The sequence below is a fragment of the Natrix helvetica genome (genome assembly GCF_964273705.1).
Source record: "Natrix helvetica genome assembly, chromosome: Z".
Classification (NCBI taxonomy): Eukaryota; Metazoa; Chordata; class Lepidosauria; order Squamata; family Natricidae; genus Natrix; species Natrix helvetica.
Window position 1 is genome coordinate 123,512,212 of NC_138554.1, and position 20,209 is coordinate 123,532,420.

The following is a 20,209-nucleotide window of genomic DNA, read 5'->3' on the forward strand; positions in this document are numbered from 1 at the left end:
TGATGGAATTAATTGGCTGAACCGGGGAGCCGGTACCCACAGCCACTCCGTCTTGGAGGGGTTGAGTTTGAGTCGGTTGTCATCCATCCAGACCCGTACGGCTTCCACACACCGGGACATCACTTCGACGGCCTCGTTGGGGTGGTTCGGGGTGGAAAAGTACAGCTGAGTATCATCAGCGTACAGATGGTATCCCACCCCGAAACCACGGATGATCTCACCCAGCGGCTTCATATATGTGTGTGGCGAGAGGACCGACCCCTGTGGCACCCCACAAGTAAGGGGGCGTAGGGTCGACCTCTCCTCCCCTGCCAACACACGCTGCGTCCGGCCAGAAAGGTAGGAGCCGAACCACCGCAGAACGGTGCCCGGACCCCTAACCCCTCCAGCCGGCGCAGCAGGATACCATGGTCGATGGTATCAAAAGCCGCCGAGAGGTCTAATAGGACCAGGATAGAGGAGCAACCTCTATCTCTGGCCCTCCAGAGATCATCCACCAACGCGACCAAGGCCGTCTCCGTGCTATGACCGGGGCGGAAGCCGGACTGGCGCGGGTCTAGATAATCATTTTCCTCCAGATGTCGTGGAAACTGGTAAGCCACCACACTCTCTACAACCTTCGCCAGAAAGGGAAGGTTGGAGACAGGACGATAATTGGCCAGCTCCAAAGGGTCCAGGGAAGGCTTCTTGAGCAAGGGCCTCACCACCGCCTCTTTCAAGGCGGCCGGGAGAGACCCCTCGCCCAACGAAGCGTTCACTAGGCCCAGGAGCCAGTCTCGTGTAACCTCCCAGGATGCCAGTACAAGCCAGGAGGGGCACGGGTCCAATAAACATGTGGTGGGTCGCAGTCGTCCACGCATTCTGTCCAAATCCTCGATGGCAACCAAGTCAAACTCCTCCCAGGTCGAATCCACAAGACTCGCCACGGACGTCTCCGTTGGACCACTGACAGGGACCCAATCCCTCCGGATTTGAGTGATTTTATCCTGCAGATATTTCCCAAATTCCTCTGCTCTGCCCTGTAGAGGGGCCTCCCGCGGCCTCTGAAATAAGAGGGAGCGTGACACCCGAAACAGGGCAGCAGGGCGGTTCTCCGCGGATGCAATGAGAGTGGCGCAGTATTGGCGTTTGTCCACTCTCAATGCCACAAGGTACGTCCTTAAATGGGCTCATGCCTGTGTTCGATCAAATTCGGAACGGGAGGATCTCCAACGACTCTCTAGGCGTCCCTTGCGGCATTTCATCACCCTTAGCTCCTCGGTAAACCAAGGGGCCAGGGTGGATCATTGCCGCCGGAGAGGCCGCAAAGGCGCCACCCGATTCAAGGCCCCGGTAGTCGCATTGTTCCACGCGACCACCAGGTCCTCTACCCGGGGGTGGGTCAGGGTTACAGGTGGTGGCCCAAGCTCCGTCTGGAACCTATCCGGTTCCATCAGGCGCCTGGGGCGGAACCATCTAATGCTTTCCGGTTCCGCCTCCCCGCAGCGGGAGGTAGCACCAGGGAAGTCAAGACGAAGGAGTGAGTGATCTGACCATGACAGGGGAGTGATGGTTAAATCCCCTCCTCCCAGATCACTCAACCACTGGCCAGAGACAAAAACGAGGTCCAGGGTGTGACCTCCCTTGTGTGTCGGGCCCTGAATCAATTGAGTCAGGTCCATGGCTGTCATGGAAGCCATGAACTCCCGAACCCCCTCTGATGCTTCTCCCATCGATGGCAGGTTAAAATCCCCCATAACTAAAAGTTTGGGGGTCTCAACCGCCACCGATGCGATCAGCTCGAGGAGTTCAGGCAGGGCCGCTGATGTATAGCGAGGAGCCAGGTATACTATCAGCAGGCCCAACTGTCTCCCAGGGCCCCATTTCACAACAAGGGATTCACATCCGGACGTCTGTGGCACAGTAGACTCCCTCGGCTCTAAAACCTCCCGAATAATTGCTGCCACCCCACCGCCCCTTCCCTGGGCCCTAGGCTGATATGAAATCACCAAAGAATTCTTTCTTTCTAGGTACATGCAAACTCATTAACATCAAATATAATAGATTTTTTAAAAACCATTATAGAAAAATACTTAAAGAAAAAAAGCATTCAGTTATAGAACGAAATTCTGACTTGTTTTATCACTTCTATATCAAAAGTAATTTAACTTTCTTGAAAATAAATGTTGTATTTAAAATTTTGGGTTAGAACACTAAAAGGCATAACTGTATTTGAAATGTATTCAAATATGTAAATGGAATACATTTTCTAGAAGGTCACCAGTAAGACTTCTGATTCAACTTGCTTTCAAAAACAAACATGTAATTTAATGACAAAAGAAAAATAAAATAATAACCATAAGAATAGCTTTAGAATCTTCAGTTTAAGTAACTAACATGAGACTAAGAAATACTATATGGGTTTTACTTCCAACAAAGTGAACAAAACCGCAGAAAAATGTTAAAAGGATTTTGCGTGTTTCATGTTTTTCCAGTGAAGGAGAGAGAAATGTGAACAGGGAGCCCTCTGAGGTAAATATCAGAGCCAGTGTGCAGTAATTTATCATCTAGGTATACTAAAGCTGGGTCTGGCCATGATGTTCTATAGAATCTGTTCTGTAGGGAGAACGAGGCAGACAGCAACTGAGGCAAAGCAGGTTGAAGCTAACACAACCTTTATTAACAGTATAACATGGCAAAATGTAAGGAAAACCTCAACTCGGTAAACAGCAACATTTGACACTAGAGCTGTCAGACCCTGCACCAATAGAATGGCTGCATTCTCCCGCCAGCTGGCTGCTCGTGTCTCAACCAATCAGGGGCCAGCAATGATATTCAATGGTGTTGTGGCCTCGAGGACTTAACACCACTTTCCTCCCAGTTAGCACATGTGTAGTCAGCCAAACACGCCGGCCAGCATTGGCTCCGCCCTGCTCGCCTTAGTTCAGGGGTGGTGGCCAAAGGAGGAGCTGCTGGTGGAGAGTCATGTGGAACATCAAGAGACTGCGCAGCTGAGTCAGCGGGAAACTTGACCGCCGCGGGACTGACTGGATTCTCAGGTAAGCCTGGCGACAAGAACACATCGGTGGGGGGGTGTTGTGTGCGGCTCTGTATGCGCTGGAGCAGCCTCTGTGGATATTAGTTCCCCGGGGCAGGATTGGGCCTGCACCAGGCGTTGGTCTGCTGCGCTGGTGGCTCGCCGTCTGAGCTGGTTGATGAGTCGGTGACACATTCGCCCGTTACTGAACTGGACCTTATAAGAGTAGGATGCAGTTAGTTGCGTGATTTGTCCGGGAAGCCACCTTGGTTTGGCCCCATAGTTTTGGGCATAGACTGGGTCTCCCACATTAAAGGCCTGTGTGGAATTGCCTGCGAGGGGGCTTTTCTCTGCTGCATAACTGGGGTGTAGTCGGTCCAGGGTTGTCCAGAGCCAACGACCCATAAGCCGTTCTGCGGAACTTTGCTTGGTGATTGGGCACGAGGTTGTATGCTGTGCCAGGAGGCATTGGGACAGTTTGTCATGCCAATTCCCTGGCCCCAGGCGGCCCAATGCTTCCTTAGCCGACCGGACGGTTTGTTCTGCCAGGCCATTTCCGACTGGGTGGAATGGGGCCATCAGGGTGTGTCGTATGTCATGCTGGCCTAAAAACATCTGGAAGGGTGCCGACGTGAACTGGAGCCCTTTGTCAGTCACCACCTGGCAGGCAAACCATAGCCTCCCCAGCACCCTAATTACGGCCTCTGAAGTGGTGGATGGCATGAGTGCCTTCGAGTAGGCATCTACGAGGACCAAGAAGTTCTGCCCTAAGAACGGGCCGGCGAAATTCAAATGAGCTCGTGCCCATGGAGCCCGGGGCATCTCCCTTTCCCTGATGGACACAGAAGAGGGAGTCGGACTAGACTGCTGGCACTGCTGGCAGGTGGCTACCCAGTTTTCTATTTCCTGGTCAATCTTGGGCCACCACACATAGCTTCGGCCAAAAGCCTTCATGCGCACAATGCCCGAGTGAGCAGTGTGCAGAAAATGTAAAATTGGTGACCTAAGCTTTGGGGGAGATACCATCCTATTGCCCCATAACAGGCACCCGTTAAGGACAGACAGCTCATGCTGCCGTATATAATAGGGGTGAAACTCAGGATCTACTGGCCCCTGTGGCCACCCCCTGTGCACCCAATCCAAAACATGGGCCAAAATGGCAGAGAGCCTGGCAATATCCCGGGCGGATACTGGCATGACCAACTCTTCAATTAAGAGGACCGAAACTGTCGGAGGAGGGTCCAAAACAGGCGCTGGCAGAGGGCAGCAACTGACGGCATCAACGTGCCCCAAGTTTTTTCCTGGTCTATATTGTAACTGCTAATTATATGCCACTAGAAAGACTGTCCATCTGGACATTCTTGGAGACAAAATCTGAGGAGTCTGGCGATCCCCCGCCAGAAGACCCAAGAGGGGTTTATGGTCGGTCACTAAGGGAAAAAAACTCGCATAAACATAATCGTGAAACTGCTTTACCCTGCTACAGCAGCTAGGGCCTCCTTATCCAGCTGACTGTAATTTCTTTCAGCTGCCAAGAGGATGCGCGAATAATAGGCAATTGGGGCTTCTGAGCAATTTGGTAGGATGTGACTCAGAACGGCCCCAATACCATAAGGCGATGCATCACACGCCAAAGTTAATGTGAGGGGATCACTGTATTGCACTAATAAAGATTTGGATGTAAGGACATCCTTAACTGTCCAAAAGGCTTAGACTTCTTTAGACCCCCAATGCCAGAGCGTCTTGGAGTCCAGGAGCCTATGAAGAGGCTCTGCCAAAGACGCCTTATGGGGTAAAAATGGAGTAAAAATTAAGCAGCCCCAGAAAGGCCTGCAGTTCAGCCATAGAGGAGGGTGTGGGGGCTTTCTTAATTGCCTCTACCTTGGACGGAATAGGGTGGATGCCTTTGGAATCAACTAGATACCCAAAAAATTCTACACTGGGGACCCCTTTCCTACAATTTTCTTGTTTGAATTTCAGCCCCACTTGGCGGAAACAGGTTAGGACTGCTCTTAATTTATCGATGAGCTCAGCTTGGTCTAAGCGGATATAAGCACGTCATTGAAATAGGGTACCACCCCTGGCAGCCCCTGGAACATCCGCTCCATTGGGCTCTGAAAAATACCCGGGGCTACATTGACCCAAAATTGCAAGCATTTACATTTGAAAGCTCCCTGGTGCATTACAATGGTTTGAGCCATGGCAGTGGCTTCGTCCACCGGGAGCTGCTGGTACTCTTGTGCCAAGTCTAACTTGGCAAAAATGATTCCCTGGCCCAAGGAATGGAGCAGGTGTTGAACCACTAGCACTGGGTAAGGGTTGGCTTGCAACCCTTTATTAATGGTGCATTTAAAATCCCCGCAAATTATAATATTACCATTCTGCTTAATAGGTATTACTATGGGGGTCTCCCAGGGGGAGTGGTCTACTGCTTCAAGCACTCCTTGTGCTATTAATTTATCTAGCTCTAAATCTATTTTGGGCCAAAGAGCAAAAGGCACTCTCCTGGGTTTTAGATGTATTGGCGCCACCTGGGAGTCCATGTTAAAAGAAATGGGGGTCCAATCATATTTACCAAGTTTGTTGTCAAATATGTCCATGAACTCGCTGGCCAGCACGGCGAAGGAATCTGGAACAACGGAGTGGATGCTGGAGACGTTGAGCCCCAATGCGGAGAACCAATCAAGACCCAATGTAGATGGCAGATGGCCATCTACAATGATGAGGGAAAGAGGCCCCTGGAAGTTATTGCTGGCTATGGTGAATGTGCTGCAACCCAAAATGGGTATTGGCTGTCCTTGATAGTCTCTGAGGTGAAGTGGGCACTGCCTGAGTTGAGCTTTGGTCAGGCTAGGCACTATCCATTTGATAGTAGCCCAAGAGACCAGGGATTTGGAAGAGCCAGCATACACTTCCATCTTGCAGGGTTCTCCCTCTATGCGCACAGTCAGGTATATCTTATGGGTAAGCTTAGTCAGGAGGCATGGTTGATAGCCCAATCAGGGTGCTGCTGGTCACCTGCGATGGCAAAGCAGTCTTCCCGGTGTTTGGGAAGTCTTTTTACGAATTGTCTAGACAAGGCGCGGTCCACAGGCGGGTCAGCGATTGGCATGGCCGCTCTGCAGACCTTGGCTAAATGTCTTTTCTTGTCACACCGACGGCATATTGCGGCTTTGAACCTGCAGACTGACCTTGAATGGTTCCCGCCACAACTCAGGCAACCCGCCTGAGGTAAAAAATCAACCTGAGTCCGTTTTTTTCCTGGTGGCCAGTTTGAGGCGGCTAATCTCTTCTTCCTCGTCCGAGAAGTCTTCTTCGTTGTCTTCTTCGTGGTGAACAGCATGGCCCCTGCTGGCATGGGTGGCCATGGCAGAAACCTCTGAATTTCTGCGGTGGATTTGCCCAACATTTCATATGCTGTGGCTTCATCCACGGCTGCCTGAAGGCTCAGCTCTTTTCGTGCCAGCAAGCGTCGCTGAAGCCTGAGGTCTTTGATACCACAGACCAGCTGTTCTAACAGGGCATCATCCAGCACAGGAAAGTCACAGTGCAGGGCCGCTGTTCTGAGGGAAGCCATGTAATCACTCATAGATTCCCCTTCTCTCTGGGTCTTCTGCCTAAATGCAGAATGTCTGGCTATGCGCGAGGGAGTTGGAGAGTAATGATTTTTAAGTTTCTCCAAAAGAGTCTCCCAAGGCATCGAATGGACGGATTGAGGGGCTGCTAAAGCCCTGGCTGTTCCAAACATCTCATGGCCACATGCACTGAGAAAATATCCTCTTTTATGGCCACTGGACAAACCGGTGAAGTCGTTTGCCTCCAGGAAGCACTCGAACCGCTCGAGGTAGGCATCCCATGTTTCAGTGGCTGGGCTGAATGCCGTGAATGCCGGTAGATTAGCCATCCTTAGAAGGATGGAACTTGAGGAATTAGCCTTGGAGCGACTTCTTGTCGCCTGTGACTTGAGGCAGCTCTTATAAGTGACTTCGCTTTTCCTTTACCTCAGTCCTGATCCCACCCTCGTCGCCAGTGTTCTGTAGGGAGAACGGGGCAGACAGGAACTGAGGCAAGGCAGGTTGAAGTTAACACAACCTTTATTAACAGTGTAACATGGCAAAATGTAAGGCAAACCTCGACCCGGCAAACAGCAACTTTTGATAGCTGACAGCCCGCTTTATACTAGAGCTGTCATACGCTGAACCAATAGAATGGCTGCATTCTCCCGCCAGCTGTCTACTCGCGTCTCAACCAATCAGCAATGATAGTCAATGGCGTCGTAGCCTCGAGGACTTAACAGAATCAAACCAAGATTATGAGATTAATAACACTAATATTCAACTGCCACATTAAATGCTGTTGCCAGCTTGTCAAATTAACAGTTTGCTTGCACCTTGCAAAATCATCAAACAAGTGAACTTACTGCTACATTCTAACTAATAGCCCACATTACTGGCACTCAGTGCTTAAGAGCTCAGTTTTTCTATCCTTAAATGAGGATGATAGAAATGCCACCTTTGAGACTTATTTATTGATTTTATTTATCCCACTTTTATCAGTTTTATAAATAGCTTGAGGTGATGAGCATATATTCCTTCCTCCTCCTCCTATTTTCACCACTACAGCCTTTATAAGGAAGGTTGCGCTGAGTAAGAGTGACTGGCCCAAAATTACCAAGCCGGTTTTCAAGCTTAAGGCAGGACTAGAACCCAAAGTATCCTGCTTTTTAGCCTGGTGTCTTAACCACTGGACCAAACTGGCTTCCATAAGCTGAAATTATAATTTATTGTTAAGAGATCTCTATACTTCAATTGTTCAGAAGCCAATACAGCTTAAAATATCTTTTTTTGTGCAAGGGTAGTCAACATTTTACTCTGTTTTGGTCTCCAATACTATCATCCTTTGGCACTGGGATAAATACAGGGCACTAATATGGTGAGTTCCTACCGGTTTGGACCAGTTTGGCCAAACCAGTAGTGGTTTGGCGGCGAGGGTCGCTGGAACCGGCAATGCCACATCCCCCCAAAATGATTTTCCAGTGGTGCCATAGGCGCTACCATCTTGTTTTTCGCTTCTGCGCATGCACAGAACAATTTTTATTGCACTGTGCATGCACCCACAGCGCACCCACGAGTGAACTGGCAGTAGTTCCTACCAGTACCCACCCCGTATGGGATACGATGGCTCAGTGGCTAAGAGGCTGAGTTTGTTGATCAAAAAGGTTGGCAGTTCAGCAGTTTAAATCTCTAGCATCATGTAATGAAGTGAGCTCCCATTACTTGTCCCAGCTTCTGCTAACCTAGCAGTTCGAAAGGACGTAAAAAAATGCAAGTAGAAAAATAGGGACCAACTTTGGTGGGAAAGTAACAGCATTCCATGTGCCTTCAGCATTTAGTCATGCTGGCCACATGACCACAGAGACGTCTTTGGACAGCGCTGGCTCTTCGGCTTTGAAATCGAGATGAGCACCACTCCCTATAGTCGAGAACAACAAGCACATATGTGCAAGGGGAACCTTTACCTTTACTTAATGGAAACTAAAATTCATAACTTCCCAGGGTCCACTAAATTGCCTACCTCTACATGCCTGTATGATTGTGAAGATATATAAAATTAATATTTCATATTAATTATCATAAACAGATATATGTTACCTGTTCTTGTCTCTCCAGCCATTTATCTACCATGGGATGAGTGGCACTTAGTGAAGAACGAGCATTATCCCTCTGAAATTGATTAGAAGACCAGGCACTGGTGTCCCGAGGGAGACTTCTGTAATTTTCATCTTTCTGTTTCAAAACAAAGGGAGGAAACTCCTATGATATAAAGCCAAAGCAAAAAACACTGTCTAAGAATAACAACCTTAGAGCAAGACTGGAAAAGATAGCTCTCCAAGACTGACTGGTCAATAAACAATTGGAATATTTCCAGTGGAAATCTTCTGTAGAACTTCAAAGAACTCCTACAGAGAGTTGTAGGAATTGACTTACAACTACAATCAGAACCAGAATTTCTATTCCTAAGCAGCACCGTTATTTGTTGAATTGCACCTCATTTTATGACCTTTTTGGTTAAGCAAATAACTGCAGTTGTTAAATGAATCACATGCTCAGTAAGTAAATATGTTTTCCTCCCTTGGCTATCCTTATTGGAAGCTGTCTGAGACGATTGCACATGGCAATTTGATAACCCCATACCATCGGTATGGTACGACGAGTCACTTTTTTATGCTATTGTAACTTCAAACAGTTGCTAAATGAATGGTTGTAAGTAGAGGACTACCTAAAGAATACTCCCAAACTCACTGTTACACCAGGACCAACCAAGATAAATCCAGCTAATTAAGCAGTCAAGCAAGGAACGTGTGCTTCCCAATTGTTAAGATTCTGGGTTGGAAGATAGCTAGCCCACATTCAACATCCAAATAACATCATTCTCTCCAGCTCCTGAACAGGTATATGTAGGGAGCACCCACGAATATGCCCTGGGCACAGGGGATGTCGCCAGCTAATCCTTTCAACCTGGAAGTGTGTTAAACACTTCCTCCAACATGAATTTGACAGGGTTTGGCTTATTTAGTGACTATCTTAGGTACAGCATTGTAAACCTGTTTCTCTTTGGAATCAAATGCAGCGGAATACATTAAGAAAGCAGTATTTATATTCCACCTGATGTCTATAAATTTCTGTTTGCCATTATAAACTCAAGATGTGCCCAGGTGCTCCCATCTATCGAAATGAAACAGAATTAAACTTTTAAAATGTTAAAATGTAACTAGGGGGTACAACAGGTACTGAAGAAGCCCCAGAAATTTATCTTTATGCTACTAACATATACATCCAAAAGCCTTTAGTAAAAGGCAGCAGGTCAGATACAGACCATTCCTCTTTATATCAGAAATGTATTTGCAATTATTAAAAGCCAGAAACAATTATTATATTAATTGAAATGGTGCAAAGGTAAGATAAAATCAAAGTCAAGACAAGCAATATAAATTAATGTGAACGAAACTCACTCCAAAGCCTTAATTTACTGATGTGAACTTATATGACAACTTTTGAGTGAGCTGATAATGATCCTCGAAAACAAGTCAGAAAGATAATGAAGAGTTAATTCCCAATTCTATATTGACTGATAATTATAATTTCCTGTGTGTACTTTTGGAACAGGATTGCCTGAATAATCCTGGATCATCTTTCAATTTCCATTAAATTATCTCTCTCGGAAGATGTGTATGTTCTTCTGCAAACTACCAACACTAGGATCCTCAGAGCTTATACGTCTATTTCAAATGCATAATCTTATCTTACTCCTAGTTTACTACAGAACCACTGTTTATTATTAAGGCATCACTTAAAAGTCACAGGCAAACTAAATTCTCGCTGGAATCACATTATACTTTTAATGACCTAATGGACACGTCCATGCATATTTTTTGGAGTCAATATGTAAGTGAATTGCAACTGGCTTCTTTTAAAATATTTCCCGCACTGCTAACCTTCCAGAACTTCAATATATTTGCAGAATTTTGCCAGATACATATACAAGAAACCAACCATTGGACTTTCTCCATTGAATATAATGGTCATTAAATTATCCAACTTCCCCCTTCTCTGTATTAGCAAATTAATGCACATTTCTGCACTTAAAACAATTAATCAATTGTCTTGAAATTTTGTATATTCAGAAACAAGTGCTGGGGTTGTTGGATCCGATACAGTGCTCAATATAATTTAATAATCGGGAAAACATTGTTGATATTTATCAAAGTAATAATGGCACAAAAACTGAATTATAATTGAAGTAGATTTCTGGGAGGGAAGAAAAGTAATCCATATGGTTTATATAAAGGAGTTGTCTATAACACTTGCCATTGTTCTATTTTGCACCTATTTTACTTTCAGTTTTTAATTGTTTCCATCTCCTGATCACATTTTGATCACTTTATATCGATATATATGTCCTAGTATCAGTGGTGGGTTGCAGGCAGTAAGCCCTGGTACAGGTGGACCAGAGACTGCCAGGAGCACCGGGTACTGTTCCGCTATGGTGCTCGGGAAGACCCACCTGCCCGGCCTAGCTCCTTACCTGTAGCGGAAAGCCTTCGGCACTTCCGTGCATGCGCATAGCGCGTACAGCGCCTACGCGATGCTCCGCTGAGCATCTGGAGCATCGTAGAGGCATCGCTAGAAGGTAAGACGCATGCACGTGCTGTGTGTGCGTGTGCGCGTGCCGTGCGGGTTCATATGGAGGACGCCGGGCCTTGTTGTAACCGTACTGGTTGCAACAGGATCCGGAACCCACCACTGCCTAGTATATTATCTTGGTTTTGTCATCTTTCTTTCAAGGTCTCTCTCTAGGTCACTTTTTATTCCTGTAGCAAATTGTAAATATATATCAACTATGGTGAAATCGTACCTTCACTGAACAATTCCTACTGTGCTCTTAATCTCTTTTCTGAGTTCAGATGCACTGAACTGACATATGTGATTAAATCTCCCTTATTATAGTTGTCTCTAGAGTAAAAAATATTTGACAGTCAAGTTAATAGTGAAGTTGCTGACTTTAAAAACTTGGGTTTTTTTTTTAAAGGTACCATATTTTTTTTACAAAACTTTGTCTTACAATGTTTCTGTTTAATTCATTTGGGGTTTTTTCCCCCCCTCATAAATGCTTATCATCAGCTAAGCTTTCTATGATGGATATTCATTATTTGTGGCTTTGATCAGTTCTATTATCAACAAGAAACAGCTTGCATGATTTATAATTCAAATTAGGAGCTGAGAATCCACTTCTTTCTTTGGTATCTTGCAAAAAATTTGAATTTTACACTTAATCCCCACCCCCAAGTCTTTCTGTCTGTATATGAGGTTATTGTTCTTTGAAGAATCTTGAACGGTATTGTCGAAATATAGAATAAGTTCCATTTTAAATAAAAAAAATCATATTAGATAATATATTCACCTATATTGTTGCAATGAGGCTTAGCAAATAAAAATATTAGTTTCTCCCATTTCTTTTTAGTTACCCCATTTTTATTGATTTTATAAGTAACCCAAAGCTGTGAACATGTCCAAAACTTCTTCCTCTTCTTATTTTCCTCACAACAATAATCCTGTGAGGTGGGTTGGGCAGAAAGAGAGTGACTAGCTCAAAGTGACACAGCTGGCCCCATGCTTATACAATAAAACAATACAATAGCAGAGTTGGAAAGGACCTTGGAGGTCTTCTAGTCCAACCCCCTGCCTAGGCTGGAAACCCTATACCATTTCAGACAGATGGCTATCCAACATCTTCCTAAAGACTTCCAGTGTTGGGGCATTCACAATTTCTGGAGGCAAATTGTTCCACTGATTAATTGTTCTAACTGTCAGGAAATTTCTCTCCTTGATTAGTTTCCACCCATTGCTTCTTGTTCTACCCTCAGGTGCCTTGGAGAATAGTTTGACTCCCTCTTCTTTGTCGCAACCCCTGAGATATTGGAACACTGCTATCATGTCTTCCCTAGTACTTCTTTTCATTAAACTAGACATACCCAGTTCCTGCAACCGTTCTTCATATGTTTTAGTCTCCAGTCACCTAATCATTTTTGTTGCTCTTCTCTGCACTCTTTCTAGAGTCTCCACATCTTTTCTACATTGTGGTGACCAAAACCGAGTGCAGTATTCCAAGTGTGGCCTTACCAAGGCCTTATAAATTGGTATTAACACTTCTCAGGATCGTGAAAAGGCATTATAAAGTGGCATTAACATTTCATGTGATATGTTGGGACTAGAAATCATAATCTTCCACTTTCTAACCTAAATGCCTTAACCACTCGGCCAAACTGACTTACATTTTGTAGTTTTATCAATAAATATATTATTATGAATTCTATTACAAGTATATAAATACAAATTTTAAGAAATATTAATATTTTTTAATAATTCTGGAGTCCAAAAATCACAGCCACAACTAGCTGTCCCATTGATCAGATTCAAGTCTGTCAGTATTCAATGTCATATCCAAATAAAGTGTTTTGGTGATGTGGTAAACTATCCAGGAAATCTGTAAATAACCAATTTCATATTTAATGTGAACTCAAAAACTATGACAGCTTCCTACATAAGGCAGGATATTAAAGCGCAATGAAAAGTTGGTTTAATATCATGGTTTATCCAAAGCTAATAATAATTATTTGTTCAACAATACTCAGCCCACGTAGTCCTCACTTAACAACCATTCAAAGTTAAGATGGTTGTGTGATCACGGTTCAGGATTTTGGAAATCAGCTCATATTTATAACTGGATGCAATCTCCATAATCACATGAAGTGATTTTCTTTTTGTCATTCTCTAGCAAAAAACGCCCATTCAAGAAAATGGATTTGCTTAATAATCACGTTTAACGATTCTGATAATTCATTTTATAACCATCATAAAATTAAATCAGGTCACATGGGAACCCACATAACGACCACAATGATCCATGACCAAAATTCAAAGCTCAGTTGCGATTGTTAGGTGAGGCCTATGTTTATTATAAGAGGGTGGCAGTTAACCATGGACTCTGGAATAGAGAAAGGAAAGAGGTTTATATGAACAAGAGCTCCTAAATTGACATTTGAGCAACAAAGATTTTGTTACCTCTTTTGGAATATATAAGGAGTTCAAATTGGATGCACATTATTTTTCATGTTCAACTTTGGGGGAATGGAAGAGCTACAGTATATTTGTGGATTTTGAGCAGTTTTCTAAACCTCAAAGTGTGGGACTCTAATTTAATAGAACCCTAGAGAGCCCAGAAAAAAAGAATAGCAACATTCTCCTTTATGTACCCTGTTTCCCCGAAAATAAGAGCTCCCCAGATAATAAGTCCAATCAGGTTTTTGAGCGCATGTGCTAAAATAAGCTTCCCCCCAAATAAGCCCTCCCCGAAAATATTACAACACAGCAGCAACCATGAGGTGACCACGCTCACCGCTTCCTGCACCTTAAAAATAATAAGACCTCCCAAAAAATAAGGCCAAGCACCTATTTTGGGGTAAAAAGAAAATAAGACCCTGTCTTATTTTCGGGGAAACACGGAACATATTGAATAGATGCATGAAATGGAGGCAAGCTTCAGCCCTATTCTTGATCTACTGTGAAGACCTGAAGAGAGATAGAAAGGAAGACTAATGCCTCTGTAGAAATAAATTTTGCCCTGAGATAATTAATCAATCAACTGGTCAAGGAAATAAGGAACTGGGACACAATTTTTCTCACTATTTAACATTGGACTGTATCAGGGGTGGATTACTGCTGGCGTTACTGGTGGTTCAGTGCGCACACATTCTGCGCATGTGTGCAGTTGCCTGTAAATAGGTCTGCACATGCACAAAATACTTTTAAAATGCCAAAAAAAACCATGCTGCAGTGGGGAACCAGTTTAGAAGCATGGCCAGCCTGGGTCACTGCCGGTTCTGCAACCCAGGCCAACATTCCACTACGAGCTAGCTCGAACTGGTGCAAACCAGTGCGAATCAGTAGCAACCCACCTCTGGACTGTATGTATCAGTCAATAAAATACAATCTAAGATCAATGCAAGGACTTTTTTGCCCTGCCACCAATTCTCAGCAGTTCTAACCAAAACAAGACATGCTATTTGAAACTTGCTAGATCAGGGGTCCACAACCTTTCTTGTTCCGCAGACCGGCAGTGATAGTGGTGGGCAGCGGGGAGGAGGGGATGACTTCACTTAGTCAAATGAAGTTTTACATGCTTACCCACTGCTTGCATGTCCCGTTTCTACGGACCAGGGGCTGGGACTCTTGTGCTAGATGACCTCTTTTCTAGATGCTGAGCCAGAAACAAGGTATCTTGCTCATAATGTATGCCACTACTTATTAACGATTTGCATGAATGAAAAACATATCATTGCAGAATATCATTTACCATGAAAGGTAAGAACCGTTGAAGGACTAATGTATATATGAAGAGATGGATTAAAAAAAATAGAATAACAATTTTTACATTGGAAACAGAAGTCATTTTGGGACTATTGTGTTTATATGGATGTCAGGCAGGCACACATTTCAGGACTTCAGGGCTCTATAATAAGGACATAGAGGCTAATTGTGTCCGTCAGCAAGTGACTTGTTACAAATGTTTGTATATATTAAATGAGACGGACACCATTGTTTGGCAGTCTCTATTCCCCTCTGGGTAGGTTCAGTTTATTTTATCATTCTACAATGCAATTGAACACTCAGCCTATTTCCTGATGATTTTGGAACTCTGACCTTGTAAACCAAAGCAGATGAGACAGGTGCAGTCCATAAGCCATGCTTAACAAAGCAGCCAGGTCTAGCAGCACAATTCCAGGTGTATATTAATCTGAATACACAGAGAAAGTCTATACTACAAAATTATACCAATAGAGAAAGAGTCTTCTTCGAATAGGGGAAGAATTAAACAGCTAGAAATAATGGCACTCCTTAATTGGGAAAACAAGAGACAAGAGCAAGTATTTAGTTCCAATCCTCACAAGGGCCAGAATATTTGCATTCTACTTTCTGCAAAAAGCATTTGAGGAAAAACAAATGCCTCTTACTCATCCTGTTTATCGAAAGCCTATATATACCCAGTAAGGGTATGGCTAGCTGATGAGAGCTAATTAGCTCGAAATAGATCTATACTAGTCTCCCTTTATTTATTTATCAGTACAAATACAACATATATATATATATATGTGTGTGTGTGTGTGTGTGTGTGTGTGTGTGTGTGTGTGTGTATAAACTATATATATATAAACTATATATATATATGTTGTATTTGTGCTGATAAATAAATAAATAAATGCTGGTTTTGTTGTATTCGGGTCTTTTCCCGTGTAAGGTTGAGAATGTCTATATATAATTTGAACCAGTAAGATGAGAGCTAAATAGCTTGAAATGGATCTATACTAGTCCCCCTTTATTTATTTATCAGCACAAATACAACACAAATATAAAAAGGCAACATTAAAAATAAAAATATGGTTTTCTGCCTGGATGGTTTTCTGTATTGAGCCGAAGGACAGAAAGGGGGAGTAGTGAGCTCCCTCCCATATTTGGGCATACCAGGGGTTGTAACACAAATACATACATACACACACACACACACACACATACACACACACACACACACACACACACACACAAACTAGCAATGCCAGGAAGAAGCTAGAAAATAGTTTTTTTTTTAAAGGACTATGTTAAATTTAAATGGATTTAGGCTCAGGAAATGCAACCGGCAAAGTTAAATATGCATTAATTTTAGTTGAGAAAGATCAGCTGTAAGTGATCCAAATCAAGATGGAGGGGAGGAAGAAGAAATTACTAAGTTAAAGGGTGGAAGGGGAAATGTTTCTCCTTTAAACAACATTTCATTTGGATAGCGGCACTGAAAGATCTAAATCCAAATTGTGGATTAAACCAAAATGTCACATTTATTTAGAATGCAATTCTTGCAACTGGGATAATGCCTAATATTACATCTACATGATAGGCTAAACCAGTGTTTTTAAACTTGCCAAGTTTAGAACATGTAGATTTCAACTACCAGGTTTCCCCAGTCAGCAGTGCTGGCTAGAGAATTCTGGGGTTTGAAGTCCAAACAAAGCTGCCAGGTTGAGAAAAACTGGGCTAAACGAAGAATTTGTGCAGATCATGTATATTCCCAAGATTCAGGAATTCTGGCAGATTTTTCTCTATTGCTGCTCATTCTCCTTTCCTTAATCTCCCAATAAAACCTCAATAAAGATAATGCAAAACAAACAAAACACATTCAGTGATTGATGTAATGTAATTACAGTGCAGACACAAAGCTTCTGTCATGGGGGTACTTTTAATAACACAAAAAGAAAAAAAACAAAGAAAAGAAAGCAAAGCTATGTTTGCTTCCTCAGGTGCATTTTCAAGAAGAACTCTTATAACAAATAACACTTAAATAAACAATTATACAAGATCATCCATCTACATCAAGATGAGAACTAAATTATGACTACATTCAATTCTTAGAGCCCTTTCTTATTTTATTCTTACACCATGACTACTTTATAATATTTAAGTCCTTTTGTTCCCTATCATACTGTAGCAGCATTCAAAGTTTCTAAATGTAAGGCTCATTCACTTTCTCTAACAATGTTACTTTTTCTCTTTTCCATTTTTTAATTGTGTAAGACCACCCACTTTGGTCATCATTTTCTATTTTCATATCATATAATCGTACTTTCCTGTTTTGTTAAATAAGATCATAGCTGGTAGATGGGAAGGACGGAAGTTGGAACCACACAGAACACGAGTTGTGTATTGCTTTAAAACAGCAGTTCTCAACCTGTGGGTCGAGATCCCTTTTGGGGTCGAAAGAGCTTTTCACAGGGATCGAAGAGGAGCCTCCCACAGAGAGGCTGGTGAGAAGCCGGCCTGAAGGGAAGGAGCGGCTCGGGTTCCCCACGCGGCAGAAGGAGGGGTGTGTGTGTGTGTGTGTGTGTGTGTGTGTGTGTGTAGTGGGTGGGGGGAAAGTAGGAGCCAGAATGGAGGCGAGGAGGAGCAAAAGAGAGATGCGCGTAGCACAGGATGCTGGGAAAACAGCTCGCTCTGAGTGATGGAGGTTGATGGGTAGAGCTACGGAAGCCAATAGGTACCATTTCTGAGGCGTAAAACAAGGCGGGGAAAATGAAATAAAGGAATGCGGGATGCACGTACGCTGAGATTCCCTATTAGCATGGGTAACAGTCTTAATAGGCTCTGCCCCCTCTCCTGCGGCTCCCTGCTGACCCAATTGCACAATCTGCTCTCCACCCTGAGAAGGCATGAGCTTCTGGCCTGCTTTTGCGATTCCGCGTCCTTTGCAGGCAACTCAGTGTTGGGAAGAGCTCCAGCCATTTTCTTGTGCTTATCTCTTGTGCACGCACGCACAAGCAAAATACCCGCCTGGACCAGGATCAAGGCGGAGGGGACAACGACTCTCGTCCCACTGTCGCCACAACGCAATGAGGTGAGTAACTGGGTACGCAGTGCAGGAGACTCCTCAGCGCCAGACTCAGGTCAACGCGAGCCACAGTCCCCTTCGTGTTGGTTCAGGAAAGAGGAGAATGGGGAGCAGCAGCAGCAGTTGGTTGGGTGCAGGGAGGGAAGAGTTCCAGCTCTCCTACGCTGCACAGGGTTCTCCTTGTGCAGGGCTCTGGAACTTTTCCCTCTCTGCATCCATAGATGGCTGCTCCAGCTCTTCCCTGAGTCAACACGAAGGGGACCGACCTGAGCCTGGCGCTGAGGAGTCTCCTGCGCAGCGCAGCCAGCTACTCACTTCTCAGTGGCGGCAGCAGAAGGAGTCACTGTCCCCCCCACCGTGATCATGGCCCAGGAGCATATTTTGCTTGCACACGCAAGAAAGAGATGAAAGAGAAAAGGGGAGAGAGAGAGAGAAATGAAAGAGAGCTGGAAGGAGAGAATGGAAGGGAGGGAAAATAGAGGGAAACAAATTAGAGGTAGAAGGGGAAGAGGGAGAAAGAAATGAAAGAGAGCTGAAGGGAGAGAATGAGAGAGAGGGAAAATAGAGGGAACAAATCAGGGGGAAAGAAAGGAAGAGAAAGATTTCTCTTGATTTCCCCAGGCTTATGGTCCTGGGAGATTTCAATCCGCCTTCCATTGGCGAGACATCCGAGTCAGCTTGGGAGTTCATGGCTTCCATGACAGCTATCGACCTAACTCAATTAATTCAAGACCCCACCCATAATGGGGGACACACGCTCAACCTGATTTTTGTCTCTGGGCAGTGGATGAATGATCTAGATTTAAGGGATATTTCTATTCAACCCTTGCCATGGTCTGATCATTTCCTCATCAGGCTTAACTTCCATACTGCTACCCCTTGCCACAGGGTGGCGGAACTGAGTAGATGGTTCTGCCCCAGGAACCTGATGGACCCTGAAAGGTTCCTGATGGAGCATGGGACTTTTCCTGAATCCCTTGCTCACAACTTGACCGAAGCCCTAGTGGAAGCCTGGGATAGGGCAGCCGCTGGGGCCTTGGATCGCGTTGTGCCTTTGTGGCCTCTGACCCAGTGTCGATCCCTGGTTTACTGAGGAGCTCCGGGAGATGAAACGCCGGAAAAGATGCCTAGAGAGTGGCTGGAGGTCCAGCCGGTCCGAATCTGATCGAACACTAGTAAGAATTCATATTAAATTCTACTTAGTGGCGATAGAAGCAGCAAAATGGCAACATTTTTCCACTCTTATCATGTCCGCAGATAACTGCCCAGCCACCCTGTTTAGGGTGACCCGCTCCTTACTTAACCAAGGAACTGGGGAAGACCCCTTGCAGGGTAGGGCTGAAGAATTTGTTCAGTATCTGCAAGATAAAATCACTCAGATTCAGACAGGCTTGGACTCTGACTGGGTAGATTCGGGCGAGCCAACGGGGATGAATCTTGAGGAGACAATCTGGGATGAGTTTGACCCTGTGACCCCCGAAGACATGGACGGGATTATGGGGAGACTCAGTTCTGCCACTTCTGTGCTGGACCCATGTCCCTCTTGGTTAGTTTCGGCTTCCCCGGAGGTGACACGAGGCTGGCTCCAGGCGATTACCAACGCTTCATTGAGAGAGGGGTTCTTTCCCACCGCCTTGAAGGAGGCGGTGGTGAGGCCCCTCCTTAAGAAGCCTTCCCTGGACCCAGCTTCTTTAGCCAACTATCGTCCAGTCTCCAACCTTCGCTTTGTAGCAAAGGTTGTCGAGAGTGTGGTAGCACGTCAACTTCCCCAGTACCTGGATGAAGCTGTCTACCTGGATCCGTTCCAGTCGGGTTTCAGACCCAGGTACAGCACGGAGATGGCATTGGTTGCGTTGGTCGATGATCTCTGGCAGGCCCAGGACAGGGGCAGCTCCTCTGTCCTGGTCCTATTAGACCTCTCGGCGGCTTTCGATACCATCGACCATGGTATCCTACTGCGATGACTCGGGGGGTTGGGAGTGGGGGGCATGGTTTTACAGTGGTTCTCCTCCTACCTGTCGGATCGGTCGCAGTTTGTGTTGATTGGAGGGCAGGGATCAACCCCCAGGCGCGTCACTTGTGGGGTGCCCCAGGGGTCGGTTCTCTCACCCCTCCTGTTCAACATATATATGAAACCGCTGGGTGAGATCATCCGTGGTTTTGGGGTACGGTATCATCAATATGCTGATGATACCCAACATT

At 44.9% G+C, this 20,209-nt stretch overlaps 1 protein-coding gene across 12 annotated transcripts in view; it reads right to left on the minus strand.

Moving 5' to 3' along the window:
- PARD3 (par-3 family cell polarity regulator) overlaps window positions 1–20,209 on the minus strand; it is a 648,562-nt gene that overhangs the window by 321,783 nt on the left and 306,570 nt on the right. For all 12 annotated transcript variants that reach the window (XM_081971096.1, XM_081971094.1, XM_081971102.1 and 9 more), the window contains exon 5: window positions 8,668–8,802. In XM_081971096.1, the coding sequence (XP_081827222.1) occupies window positions 8,668–8,802 (135 nt within the window). The remainder of the gene's footprint in view (window positions 1–8,667; window positions 8,803–20,209) is intronic.